Below are 14,774 nucleotides of genomic sequence, written 5' to 3' on the forward strand. Positions count from 1 at the left end.
AATGACATCGATCTTAGATGGAAATTTGTGTACATTTCGGAAAGGGGAGGATAACATCTTTTTTGTTCATTGGTTAAGCCACTGAACCTACTGTCTTTGAGCTGTTATTGCAAAGTTGGAAGCAATCTTGAATGCGTTTTTTTTCAGATGAATAGTGTCTGACTGCTGTTTATAGTAAACACATTATGGCTTCGGCATTAGAGCAGTTTGTAAATAATGTCCGCACACTGTCTGCACAAGGTAAGTTTCGTCTTGAGCGTAATTAACTCAGGAATTTTAAATTCTTAGTTACTATGGAGCCAAATGATGATAAACTATATTTAGAACTGAATTTGGAAAGACTGTAATATAGGATTGTGTTGTTATTAGTGTCAGTTAATGCACTATCCGTGTAGCTCATGGTAGTAAGTGTCACAACCACGGCATTGTGTTGTTGTTATTGTTTTATTTCGCCGATTCGTGATTTGTAAGGGCTGCAATCCCAGGAAACATCCATACGTTGGACTGGAGACCCAGGATGTTTATTGTCTACTTCAGTATAACTCAATAATGGTTCCGTTCACGGAGCTGATACCATTATGTGCGCACATCATGTGTGGACAGCCTCTTATGTATAGTGCTGTTATCTATTCTGTACTGTATAAGTCATTTCTCAAGAAAATCCTTAAAATATAAGTATGATTTCCTGTTGTAACTGCATTTCTTATTCACAATGCTGTTCGTAATATGTGATACTCATTTTCTTAACGATTATGTGTTATTTCCAATAGGCTAGATGTGGTGTCAACTGAAGAATACTGTATAGTTTGTATTCTCACTGTCTGTGTGACAATGTTTAAAATTCTGTATAACTCCATCCTGGTTGCGTTATTTTTTTAATGTGCAGAAAGTACTTATGCATATAAATTTCCTTCTTCACTGTCTCTGTTGGTTTTTAAATAATCTAGGATAATGAGTGAAGTTACCTTGCTATCTTCAGTTAACTACATCATTGGGGTGTTATGATTCCAAAAAGTAATTCAAGTAACAGAGTAAATAAGTGAATAATGTTAATATTTCTCATTTAGGTGAATATCAAGCTGGTTTTAGAAAGGGAAGACCATGCTTAGATTAGATATTTAACCTGTTAATCAGCCAGCCACAGTGGCCAAACGGTTCTAGGTGCTTCAGTCCGGAACCGCGTGACTGCTACGGTCGCATGCTCGATTCCTCCCTCAGGCAGGGATGTGTGTGATGTTCTTAGGTCAGTTAGGTTTAAGTAGTTATAAGTTCTAGGGGACTGATGACCTTAGATGTTAAGTTCCATAGTGCTCAGAGCCATTTGAAGCTCTTAGTCAGTAATTCGCCACAGATTATTTAATTCAAAGGACATTGTAATTATGTTTGTGGATTTCACGAGGGCTTTTGATTCTGTTGACAGAGAAACTATAGGTAAAATAATTGCAGGCATGCGTGGAAATCAGGCTAACCCTCAAATGTGAATGGCTAGAGGTAAGTGCTGCCATAAATTGGTGGTTATGGGAACTATCAAAATTGGCATTGGTATCACCCTTAAATATCACATTAGGATGTTTAGGGGTGAGATCAGTTTCAATTTTGATAGTTCCCATACTCAGCAACAGATGACAACATTTTATCTCTAAGTTTTTACATTTGAGGGTTAACTCATTTTTCCACACATATCTTCAATTCGAGAATTTGGTGTAAAGTCTAAACTGTCAAACCTAATTCATGAACACTTACAGATACAGTCTGTTAAGTAAAATTTATGGGAGAAATTTCAAAATAAAAACTGGTGTATGACAAAGTGATGGCCTGTTCCCAGTTCTTTTTAATATTTGCTAGAGAAAACAATGAGAATTTGGAACAAAAACCTTACTGAATAAAATGGAGCATATAGTGTAACCAAAGACCTCTACAATAAAAAGTGCCTATCCTGAAATGCAAAAATAAGGCATTACAATACAATTGTGAAGTCAGAATGCCTTTATGCAAGTGAATGTCTGGCATTAAACTGTAATTTAGATATATTAGAAGTACCAGAAATGTGAATTATAAGGAAAATATTAAGACCACAAAACACACTAGAATGTTAGAAATTATGAAGTATGCTGAAATATACCAAAATATAGAAAATATTTCAAATGTAATGAGAAAAAGAGGACTTATGTTTTTTGGACATTTATTTTGAGTGCAAGGCAGTAGATTAACCAATAAGATTTTCAAATATTTCTAGGGTAAGAAGTCCACAACAAGTTGGATCAATGATGAAGAAAGGACTGAGAAAGAAACAATATAAAAACTGGAGATATAAACAACAGAGCCACACACCGACAGGTGGCTTGCGGAGTATGGCTGTAGATGTAGAGAACGCTTTCAGGAAAAGTACTGAGAACTGAAGGATTCCAAGATTTAGCTAAAAAAACTGGTTCAAAATGATCTGAAGACAAAAAGAAGGAACATAATGAATGATTAAAGAGTTATGAGCAGTTGAGCACTTATTGGTCGTAGGCACAATTTGTTTCCAAGTCTGACATAAAAAGTGAAATAATTTACTTTATCAATAAATTTATTTCAAGATTAAGATCAAAATTTTCAGTCAGGGAGACACTTTTAAAGAAAGAATAAGTGGCAATGAAGCTGTACATTTTGGTAGAAATATACAGTGAAGTTGTGTTGATAATTGAAGAGTAAAGTGTCCTTTTCAAAGTAGAGCAGGCACAGATTTGTGGAGCAGCTCATTCATATATTGATATACTTCACACAACAGCTACACATGGTTGACTGAGACATTTTAAAGTCCAAGAATATGGACACATGAATGTACTGACTAATACAGTACTGTGAATTCATGAGAACCGTGCATCCAGTCCTCATCTACATACATACTCTGCAAACCTCTGTAATGAGCATGACAGAGGGTACTATCATTGTGTAATATATTGGGGTTTCTTTCAGTTCCAATCACTTGTGGAGTGTCCCCTCAAATGCTTTGGTGCCTGCTATAGTTAACGTAACGTTGTTTTCACAGTTCCTTTGGAAGTGATATATGGTGGATTGAAGTATATTTCTGGGTTCTTCACTCAATACTGTTTCTTGAAGTTTTGTAAGTAGGCCTAGGCTATCATGAGATAACTGGCATCTACTTTCAAACATATGCCAAGTCAAGTTTTTCAACGTTTCCATGACTGTCCGGTGAATCAAGCAAACCTGTGACCATTCACGTTGCCTTCTCAGAAAAACATTTAATAGTCCCATTAGATTTATTTGGTATGGTCCATACAAGTGAGCAATATTTCAAGATGGGACACACATCTGATTTGTAAAAGCATCTCCTTTGCAGACTGCCAGTGACCCAATCTGTCATTGTCTTAACTTAGCGAATGAGCTAGTGTGATGATTACATTTTATAACAATGATATTGTGGAAAGGATAGATCCACATGTACGCACGCGCGCGCGCACACACACACACACACACACACACACACACACATTCACTCAAACACACATCACACACACGACACCACAGTCTCTGGCTGCTGGAGCCAGACTGCAAGCAACTGCTCGTGATGGTAGAAGCAATCTGGATGGAGGAGGCTGTGGGGAGCAGGGGGAGGGAGGGAGAGCATAGTACGGGTTGGGTATGGTAAAGTGCTGTTTATGGGAGCATATAGGGATGAGGCGGAAAGAGGGTAGGACAGCTGTATCCAGTCACGTGGTTAGACAGAGGGCATAGGGGGAGGGAATGGAAAGAAGAGAAGTAAAAAGAGAGTATGTGTGTGTACTTGTGGACTAGAAGGCTGTGGAGTGGGAAGCAGGTAAGAGGATAGATGGGTGAAGGACAATGACTAACAAAAGTTGAGGCCAGGAGGGTTTTGGGAACATAGGATATATTGCAGGGCGCGTTCCTGCATGTGCAGTTTAGAAAATCTTGTGTTGGTAGGAAGGATCCAGATGGCAGCAGCAGTGAGGAAGTCCTTAAAATGAAGAACATTCTGTTCGACAACATGGTGAGCAACTGGGTAGTCCAGCTGTTTCTTAACCAATTTGTCAGTGGCTATTCATGTGGACAGACAGCATGTTCATTGTCATGCCCACATATAACAAAGCACAGTGGTTGCAGCTTGGCTTGTAGATCACATGACTGGTTTCACAGGTAGCCCGATGAGGTAATGCTTGTGACCGGACTGGAGCAGGTGGGGGTGGGTCTTGCATCTAGGTCTATTACAGTAACATGAGACATGAGGTGAGGGCACGGCAAGAAGTAGTCAAAACCCTGGCGGAGAATCAATTCGGTTGCTCCAGTCCTGGGTGATACTGAGTCATGAGCGGAATGCTCCTCTATGGCCGGATGATGGGACTAGGAAGTGGTGGTGACTGGAGAGATAAGGCACGGGAGACCTGTTTATATACAAGGTTGTGAGGGTAACTATGGTTTGTGAAGGCCTCAGCAATACTCTTGCTTGCTTGGTATATTTCGAGACAGACTGCTTGTCACAACAGAAACAGCTGGATCACCCAGTTGCTCAGCATGTTTCCCAACACAGTGTTACTGTTTTACTGGCTATGCCATCTGGATCCTTCCTACCAACACCAGCCTTTCTGAATTGCACAGGTGGGAACTCACCCTGTCGTATATCCAACATTCCTGTAACCCTCCTGACCTCAACCTTCATTGTCATTGTCCTGCACCCACCTGTCCCCATCCCTGTTCCCATTCCAAAGCCTTCTAGTCCACAAGCGCACCCACAGTCTTTTTACTTCTCTCTTTTTCCATTCCCCCCCTCCCCCCTTTTTGTCCTCTGTCTAACATCTGGACTGTACCCAGCTGTTCTACCCTCTCTCCATCTCGTTCCTGTTTGCTCCAACAAACAACACTTTAGCGTTCCCCACGCGCAGACAGAGACAGTGGTCATGTGTGTGTGAGCTGTTTTTACTATTGTCATTATTCCGTCCTGGATTTTCCATTCCTTTTTTTATTCATCCAAGTTGTTACACCCACGTATTTATATGAATTGACTGAATCCAGTTGAGACTCATTGATATTGTAGTCACAGTATACTGTTTTCTACCTTTTGTAAAGTTCATTACATTTCTGTGTTTTTAAAGCAAGTTGCCTACTTTTACACTAGATATGACTGAATATTTATACAGCTTTTCTCAGATACTAATTCATCATAGATGACTGCATCATCTGCAAAACTTCTAAGATTAGTATTGTCTGCCAGATCTTTAATATTAATGTACAGCAAGGGTCCCATTAGACTTCTCCATGTGCTCACTCACTGGAAGTTAATTCTTCTTCCGTGATGACTATTTATCCAAGATAACATAATGCATCCTCTGCGACCAAAATGTCCTCTGTCTTGTCACAAATTTTGTTCGATATGCTATATGATTGAACACTTTTGTGTTTTCACTACCCACATGAGCATGTACTCACACAACCAAATCTGGTCTTGGATCTTTGGTGACAGGCATTATTTGTTCTAGTGTGTATCATATTGGTTGCACCCTGTTCCCTCAATGACTTATAGAACAACCTTTTCAGAAAGTTGAATGAGGCTTCCAGATGCACGTAAAGAGTGGAAAAGTTTACCTTTCCCATCCCTTGCTGCCATTCCCCTCAGGTGTGCCATTTTTCCCCCTTGGGGTGCTTATGACTCTTTCGTGTGTATGTGCATGGCGAACATGGAACACAGCCTGTTCCAGCACTTATTTTTTTCCTGTGCTTCAATCTCTCATCTATCTTTCCTTCTCTTACTCTCTTTCTTATCATGGCAGTCTGCCTGGCTACTCCCTACAATCTTTTTTTCTTTCTCGGGATATTCGTCCATTCATCACCTTTTGGCCAAAATAATTTTTGGTCCGTTTCTGGGTTTGACCTCAATTTTACTTTTTTCTTCTGTAGTATGAACCAACTGGGGAAGAACACCTTAAGTAGCAGGTACTGTATGCAATGTTAAAAATAATCTGTGCATAATAATTGCATAGACTCTTACATGCAGTCAATGCAGTAGTGGGATCGTTCAGTATCCTTTCAGTTGAACCACCTAACAACACTGGGATCACAGTGTTGATGCCTGAGCTACTAATTCCACCCACAGACCTAGGTGTGTATAGCCATCATCCTGGGGCATCAGGACTCCCAGCATCGGCCACTGTAGCAGATGGCCTTTGCTGCAGCCAGTTGGGGAGAGCTGTCAATCCCATTAGATGGCACCAGGGCAGACATTTTGCAGATGAAACCTGTTAAATTACACCAAAACAATAGCTATTCTGATCCAGTCTTTTCATCAGACAGGTATAGAAATTTCAGTGCAGATAGTTGTAATGCCGCTGCTTTCCCTACCCTGGTTACCCCATGGGAAGAGGAACAAGCCAGACATCTGGGAGTGAAACAATTTATCAAAATCTTTGTATTCAAACTGAAGGGGATGCTTTCATTGCAACAAAGCAGTTATTTTTTGTGAAACATTGTGGACATAAATTTGGAGAAGTTTGGTCATGGGGAAAAATGTGCAATCAATAGCTATTGATTAAATTCTCTTGTGCTGTACAATCTACAGTTCATCTGGCGTGTGAATGTCTGGGTAACATACAAGTGGCCAGTAACCCCAAAAAATAAATAAATAAATGAATGAATGAATAAATAAATAAATAAAATGAATATGGTCCAAGGACAAGGAATCATTCTTTTTAAGCAAGCTAATTGCCAATTGGATGCATGTGATCTTTGTAATTTTTGTATAACAATTACATCAATGATTGCTTGGATATATACACATTAGTGGTTTTGCCAAATTGTTGCTATCTTCAAATGTGCTTAATCCATAAAAACTTTTGTATGGGCAAACAAATATAGTTAGCATTTTGAACAACATAAAGACATTTAACATACAAGTGATTTAATATACCTTCATAAGATAATATAAGTTTTTGTGGATTAAGCACGTCATAGAAGGCAAGTATTGGCCAAAACTGGTGATGTAAATATGTTTGTTTATATCCAAATGATCTTTGACACAATAAATTGTTATACAAGCCAAGGAATCTTCCACAGAGACATTAAAGTGTAAACAGACAAGGAGGTATGCACTAATCTCAAGTAGCATCGTGTATATTTTGTCCAACACATTCAAAAGGGTCCCAGGGATAATCAAACAGTTTGAATGGAGTGTGCTTCCGGAAAAACTCGAAGACATGGTGTACAGGTGTGACATGACACCTTACATCCTACCACCTGTAAGGTGCTTCCATTGCTTACACATTGGTCATACGCTGTCTGTAACCAACACTTCAGGCAAACCTTCCAAGCAAGAAATAGATGACAAAGCCAGAATGGTAGTAGATTTCATGAGGACTGCAAACAGATATTTGCTAAAAGGGTCCACAATGGGACTAGCAAAGTCAGTATGCACTTGTTGCCATGGCACTTGAGACTTTGACCGAGTTGAAAACATTTGCAGCAGGGCCAATATATTTTCAGCACGATACTGTGATGTCGTCATCTATTCAGTATGGGCGCCTGTGCCTGGCCAAGTACAGTGCTGATGCGCTAACTGTTTTGTGCATACAATTCCCTAGTGTCCTTGGTGGAGCAATTGCAACACATCTTTCTGCAGCACTTTAGGAATAAGCACACATGATTGTCCAGTCATTTTGCAATAAAATCACAGTGATGGATGGAGAAGCTATGCTGACGAACAAAATATCGGCACACACAAGTATTTTGAATGTTTTCCACTGAACAAGGCCAAGCAGCACGGATGCAGTGCAACAAAAGATTCAAGTTAGGATATGCTTTTGTGGCCTGTGCAATTTTCCTGTAGAACAGTGGAGAAGTCTGTAAAAGTTCAGCATCCTGTACATCGACACAAGATCCAGGACCAACATGAGGGTGAGAAAGGGCGTCAGCATTTGCATGCTTCAACATGGACCAGCACAGTATTTTGTACTGATACTGTGAGAATAATAAAGTCCAACATTGCAGCTTCTGAGCTGGGCATTGTGGAGCAGGTTTGGACAAATGAAACAAATACAAATGGCTTATGGTCCATCACTGTCCTGACCGAACAGATAATGATGAAACTTCGTCATGCCATAGATAATTGCAAGAGCTTCCTTCTCTAGTTGGGAATCGGTACAGCGAGTGTTGTTCAATAACTTAGGAGTGAAAGCTGTTGGCTTGTCCTGTGAACCAAATCTGTGCAGCAGCATAGCTCCAACCCCATATCAAGAAGCGTCCACTGCCAAAACCATAGGCTTCGCAGCATCGAATGAACAAGGCGTTTGTCACTCAACTAGGCACTTTTTAGTTTCTGGAATGCCTCCTGACACTCTTTGGTCCAAACGAAAGACAAATTTTTCTGGCACAAATGATACAATGGAGCCGTGGTCGGGGCTGCATTGGGTATAAACTGGATATAATATGCCATCTTACTAAGAACTGAATGCAATTCTGTCAACTTCCACGGGGCAGGGAGCACTCATATGGCCAGCAAGTGTAAGTAAATGGGATGACCACCTTGGCTATTTAGAATATGGCCTAAGTACTGAATTTCAGTCCCAAAAAAAGGCACATTTGCCCAGGCGAACACTTCAAACCTGCCACTGAAAATACTTGAAGAAGCATACGAAGGTTACTGGTATGTTCCTCTGGCATACTTCCTGACACCACAATATCGTCCAAGTAATTAGAACAAAATCAGACTTTTGTAGTAAGCTCTTTGGAATCTCACAGGTGCGGATGCACTGCCAAAGGGTAAGCGCCTAAACTTGAGTAACCCTAACTGTGTGTTGACCACTAACACTTTCTAAGGCTCCTCATGTAGCGGCATCTGCAAATACACATCGCTTGAGTCAGTTCTTGAAAAATAGCGGCCCACACCAAGCCTGTCCTTCAGTTCCTCAGGACAAGGTAACGGATAAGTGTGGATTCACAATGGATTAAAAGTCAACACAAAGGTGAAGTCTTCCAGAAGGCTTTTGTAAGATTACTAAGTGAGAAGCCCATTGATTGGACTGGATATGAGCAATAACACAATTGTCTTACCATTCTTTAAGTCGCTGCGGTTTTGTCTCTAGGTGCGTGAGGGAGATGACGCTCCTGAAAAAACTTATGTTGTGCATTGCCCTTCATTATAACATGTGCCACAAAATTGTGTGCTCGGCCAAGTCCTTATTCAACTGAGTAACACTGTCTTTTGGATGGAAAGCAGAAACAGAAAGTGCATTGTCCTGAATACTAAGACCAAACAAATCAAATTAATCTAATCCAAAAATATTTTCACAGTCTCACTAACACAAAGTTGAAAGTGTCACTGTTCTGGTGAGACTGGAATGTGGCAGGCATATTACATGTACCAAGCACTGGAACATCCTGACCATTATACACAGTGAATTGCATGCAAGATTTAGTTCAACTGTGGCAAACCCAATTGTTCATAAGTGACCCGATTAAGGAATGTGACGGAAGTGCTAGTGTCTAACTGGAGTCGCACCCAGCATCTGGTAATGGCTAAGATCACAAACAGTTTGTTGCATTATCATTGCTCAGCACTTGGGTGGGATGAAGGCACTTCCTGAATTTAGTTGCTATTAGCACCGGTAGCCAGTTTAGAAAAACTACATTCACTGAGTGGCAAGGCGCTCCACACTTATGAGAGCGAACATGGGTAGAGTTCTTTTTTTGTTGCAAGTACACAGATTTTACATGCTTTCCACAAGCAAAGGAAGTCAAATTCTGCGAAGGAAAATTTTGTATTTTAGGCATAGAAAAGCAGCGGTGACATGATTTCTCAGCAGACACACGAATTGACACTTGTTTACTCTGTCCACAGCGCAGTGGCATGTTTGCATGTGGTGGTCAGTCGCAAGGCTGTACCTGTTTGTCACTTTGTGTTACACTGCAAATGGGAGCTACCTCAAAGTCTTCCATGGCACTGTCACACAAAACTGATGTTCAATAATTTGTAACCCTCATTTCAAAGTAACATCAGAGTGTTTGAGAATTTGCTCATGAACCCTTCTGCCTGGTACATTGTGTATAATTGCGTCACGAATCATGGTGTCACTATAGCCCTGATCCACAGCTTCATTGAAAATTACGCTTTCGTGTAAAACCCTGAAAGTTCAGTGACCCATTGACAGTATGTCTGTTCTGGCTTTTTCCACAGTTGAAAGAACTTGTAACGAGCTGTACCAACCTGTACCTGATCCTCGTAATACTTATTAAGGGTGGAAACTAAATCTCCAAAAACTATCATCTTCGGCCTTCTAGTCAGGAATAACTTCCGAGTGAGGCAGTAAGCTCCTGTGCTGGACATTGACAAGAAATAAGAAAGTTTCACATTGCATTGCCTTTGATATGTAGTACAGTGAGCATCTAATTGGGCATGCTGCTCGTTCCACTCATCTTATTGTTCATTCAAAGTGCAGAACGGTGGGATGCACGGAGGTGGTTCCATGGATGTGGCTGACTGTTGTGGTGGAGTGGATGCAACAGCAGCTTGTGCATTAATGAACTATTGGACTGCCGTCATCAACTGCCACATTTATTGGTTCTGAAACTGAATAAATTGCATTAGAGCAACAACCAGAGGAGTGGGCACAAGCAGTGTAGGAAGTGGATTAGAGTTCATTTTAATGAGAGGAGCAGTGCTACAAATTAATTATAAGCAATGCAAATACACAAATTTTTAGCAGGATTGTGGCTAGTCTGCACAAAGGAACACAACTGGTAGCAATGCTCCCCTGGGGGGAGGGGGGGGGGGGAAGAGAAATTTTGGCAATGCGCTGTGATGGAGCGAAAAAGAGTGAAGGCAGCATTGCTTCTGTAATCCTCAACGCAAGTTGTTGTGTTAGCTACTGTGGGAGTCAGCACCGACACAAATGAGGAAGGAGAGAAGTTGTGATGTCTGGTGGCAGGAATCCAAAATGATCTGTGTATATCACTAGCAGATTAATAGAACACTTTATTTCTAAAAAGGAAACAAACATAACCTGACTTCTCATTATGAGGTGGCTTGATGTACTACTTGTGCCTCCTACATGCAATTACTTTTACACACTACATGCGATTACTTTTACATACTATTACTACTCGCAGAATGCAGGATGTTTATCATCTTCCTAGTACTCAGTACTAATGCTGTCATATTCTGCGATCCAACAGGGGCGAACCAGCTATGGGCGGGTGGTTAAGTCAGTATTGACAGTGACTGTTGGGCTCTGTCTTCCTGGAGGCGTGACAATGCCCACTCTTTCCATTGGTGCATGAGTCAGCACCTTCTTGATGCCATTTTGCAGCACTGCTCTGGTCAGTGTGCAGGAAGCAATAATGGTGCAGTTGCAGACAACCTCAGTGACCACTGTTTGCAACATTTACTTACCTCCTAGCCAGCCACTTACCTGCATTGTGTTGTCACCTTAATCCAGCAACTTTTCTGCTCTGTTCTTCTATTTGTGGGCATCAGTGTGCACCACTCGCTGTGGTGAAGAACGATTTCATTTGGTACGGGCGTTCTACTTGACCAGCTTTGTACCAGCCACAATCCATGTCTTCTCAGTGATGGTACTCCTTTCCGCTTCAGTGCTGCCCTGGCACCTTTTCAGCTATAGATCTAACGTTCTCTACCTCTTCTCCTCCCCCCCTCCCCCCCCCCCAACTCCATTGGTCACTATATAACAATATTTGTGACAGTAACCACATTTTGGTGATCCTGTCAACTACTTGCAACCATCAGATGGACCAACTACCAAATTGGGTTCCATGAAGAACCAGTTGGCAGTTATATGCCTCTACTGGTATCTTCGCCCACTCTGTCAGACTGCATCAACGAGGCTGTGCAAGATGTCTTCAACAACATCGTTCACAGTGCTAGAGCTACTATTCCCCTTTCTACAGGTCTCCTCCATAACAGGGCAATGCCATGGTGGACATTAGACATTGCAATAGATTTTCAGGTTCACCAAAGAGCCTTGCAATGTTTCAAGCAAATTCCTTCACAGACCAACCTAGCCAGCTTTAAACGACGTCATTCTAAGGCTTCCTATCTAATAAAACTCATTAAGACTGACTGCTGGGACCACAATGCCTCCCCCTTGGGAATGTACACCTCTTCATTACAGATATGGGCCAAGTTCCATAGCCTTCTGGGCTGCCAAAAATCCACACCTGTTTTGGAATTCCTCCTTCAGGATGGTCTGTGCACTGACACATTGGCTCTTGCAGACCACCATGTGACCCACTTTGCAGCAGCAGCATCCCTTCTTAATCAGCTGCTTTCAGATGTCTCCCTCGCATTCACACAATGGCTGGTCAAATTTAATAGTGAACCTTTCACTGACAGGAAGTTGCTTCAGGCTGTTGATTTATCTCATGACTTTGCAACAGGTGCTGAATATCATCATTCCAGTCCTTAAGCTGGGTAAAAACCCAACATCCATCAACAGTAACCATCAGATTAGTCTCACCAACATGGTCTGCAAACTGGTTGAAATAATGGTTTGCCTGCTAATTATGCTGGGTTCTTGAATTTTGGGGCCTTTTTCCTTCCCTATCACTATTGTTTCTGCGACATATGAGCTGCAACCAATCATCTGGTTAGGTTGGAAACCGTAATCTGACCGATGTTTTCTGACTGCCTACACCTCATTGTAGTATTTTTGACCTACATGAGGTGTATGACACTGCCTGGCATCATCATGTTTTATTTACCCTCCATGAATGGGGATTTTGAGGCTCCCAGCCATTTCTTATTTATCAGTTTTTACCCCACCAGTTGTTCTGAATTCAATTTGGTGTTCCACTCACTTGTCCATGGGTCAAGAAGAACAGCATCCCACATGGCTCCGTGCCGAGTGTCACACTCTTCCTCATCACAGTCATTCGACTAGTGGTCTCTGTTGGGCCACTGATTGCCCCTGTGCTTTATGTCACAGAATTCTGCATTTGGTATGGCTCCCACTCCATCACCTTGGCTGAATGCCAACTCCAAGGTACTAGCCAGCGAGTATCTGCATCAACCCTTTTGCATGGTTTACAATTCTCTCCTGCCAGAATGCAAGTCATGTATTTTTGACATTGTGCTGTGGTCCATCCTGACCCTGAAGTCTGCTTGGGCACCCAGCATTTGGACCACTCCCAGGTGACACTGAGGGCTATGCTGGTGGTAGCATAGCCACTGTGTCAGACAAGTCTCAGTGTAAGAGCCTGACAAATAGTGTCTCACAATTTAGGGGAGAGAGGGCTGTTTTTCGCAGGGAGCTATGTCGGCAGTGGTTGCCTATGTGGACAGCGATCCCCAGTTGTGGGTGCTGGGGACTGTCCAGTGCCGCCTGGTCCCTTCTACCATAAACTCTGGACATACTTCAAGGATGATTGTTAGACGTAATGGTGGAACATTGTGTGTTTCGGAGAATGGGGGGCCTTGGTTTCACTGCCTGGACTAAGAGGAAGGTACACACCTTTTTAAATAACTCTCAACCTCAAAGTGTGGTACATGCTGATGGAGTGAGGGTCTCTAGTGAGCAAATTCCAGGGCACACGCCGTCCAACAGTTGTATAAGACTTGTTCAGGCTTTTGGGCTCTGCCTGGGTTGACATTTGTTTCTATAGAGGCTTGTGGGATCCCTATGGAACAACTTCAGTTCACATGTACCCAGACAAGATGGTTGTACCATCAGGTGGTACCTACTCCCTTGCTACAAAAAGAGCTCTGTTTGTCAGCCCACCTGAGGAGACGTCTCAAAATTATAGTAACGGGGCACTAGTCTGCCATAATACTTTCATCATAATCAAGAGAGCAGAGGGAAACCTTGAGAAAGCCTTGGCTTTCTATATTCACAAGGCATTGGTGGTTACTGCTGGGTCCTTAAAAAGCATAAGATGACTTTGTAATGAAACACTTCTAGATGAAACTGCCACATCACACCCAGAATCTAAGTTTCTGGGATGCTACCCTATCCCGTTGTGGCTGAGTTGCATAATTGCAAAACATTCTTAATTTCTGTAAAGGTGTGGTTGTCTGGTCCAATATAATATAGATGGATCCTAAGGGGTTACATGAATAATGGAAAAACATGGCTGTTACATAATTACAGAACTATCTGAGGAGAGTCAGTGGCATGTTGTAAAATAAAAATAATAACAACAACAACAACAACAACAACAACATTTATTCTAACCTTCAAAACTCCAGAATTACATGAACATATTCTTGCAGGCTGTATCCTTCTTAAGGTTCAACCATTTGTTCCCAACCAGACCCAGTGTGTTGCTCCAATGCCAATGGTTTTATCAAACCCTTACGACATGAAATGGGAGAGCTACATATGGTAATTGTACAGACTCAGCTTATGAATCTGATGACTCTCTTGTACACTTCCTCCAAAAAGTGTAAACTGTTCTGGGGATCACCCAGTGTGGAGCAGGAAGTGTGGGGCTTATAAAGAGGAAAGTAAAATTCAGGTGATGAAAAATATGATGCCCGTACCCTATGGTGAAGCTAAAAGCTTTCAAAGCTATACAACCTTCAATGTTTGCCACTTCCTTTGCTTTAGCCCTTAAGAATCCTGTTGTAACTGCGACTGGGACGGTCACAGGGTTGAAATGACGGAAAGCGCTTCGGGACCCGCAGAGAGGCCCACGAACAACAACACAACGGGAGAGGATGGACACAACCAAACGACAGAACGAACAACAAGAAGATCGAACAACGGAGTCACAAGGAAACCTAACAAACACGTCCACTCGCACACAGAACAAAT

The 14,774-nt window shown here is 41.8% G+C and overlaps 1 protein-coding gene across 1 annotated transcript in view; it reads left to right on the forward strand.

The window, feature by feature from the left end:
• Positions 1 to 4: 4 nt before the first annotated feature.
• Positions 5 to 14,774, forward strand: part of LOC126354026 (COP9 signalosome complex subunit 3) — a 102,616-nt gene continuing 87,846 nt past the window's right edge. The window contains exon 1 of the mRNA XM_050003358.1: positions 5 to 240. Coding sequence (XP_049859315.1) covers positions 186 to 240 — 55 coding nt within the window. The 5' untranslated portion in view covers positions 5 to 185. The remainder of the gene's footprint in view (positions 241 to 14,774) is intronic.

Source organism: Schistocerca gregaria, chromosome 3, assembly GCF_023897955.1.
Source record: "Schistocerca gregaria isolate iqSchGreg1 chromosome 3, iqSchGreg1.2, whole genome shotgun sequence".
Taxonomy (NCBI): domain Eukaryota; kingdom Metazoa; phylum Arthropoda; class Insecta; order Orthoptera; family Acrididae; genus Schistocerca; species Schistocerca gregaria.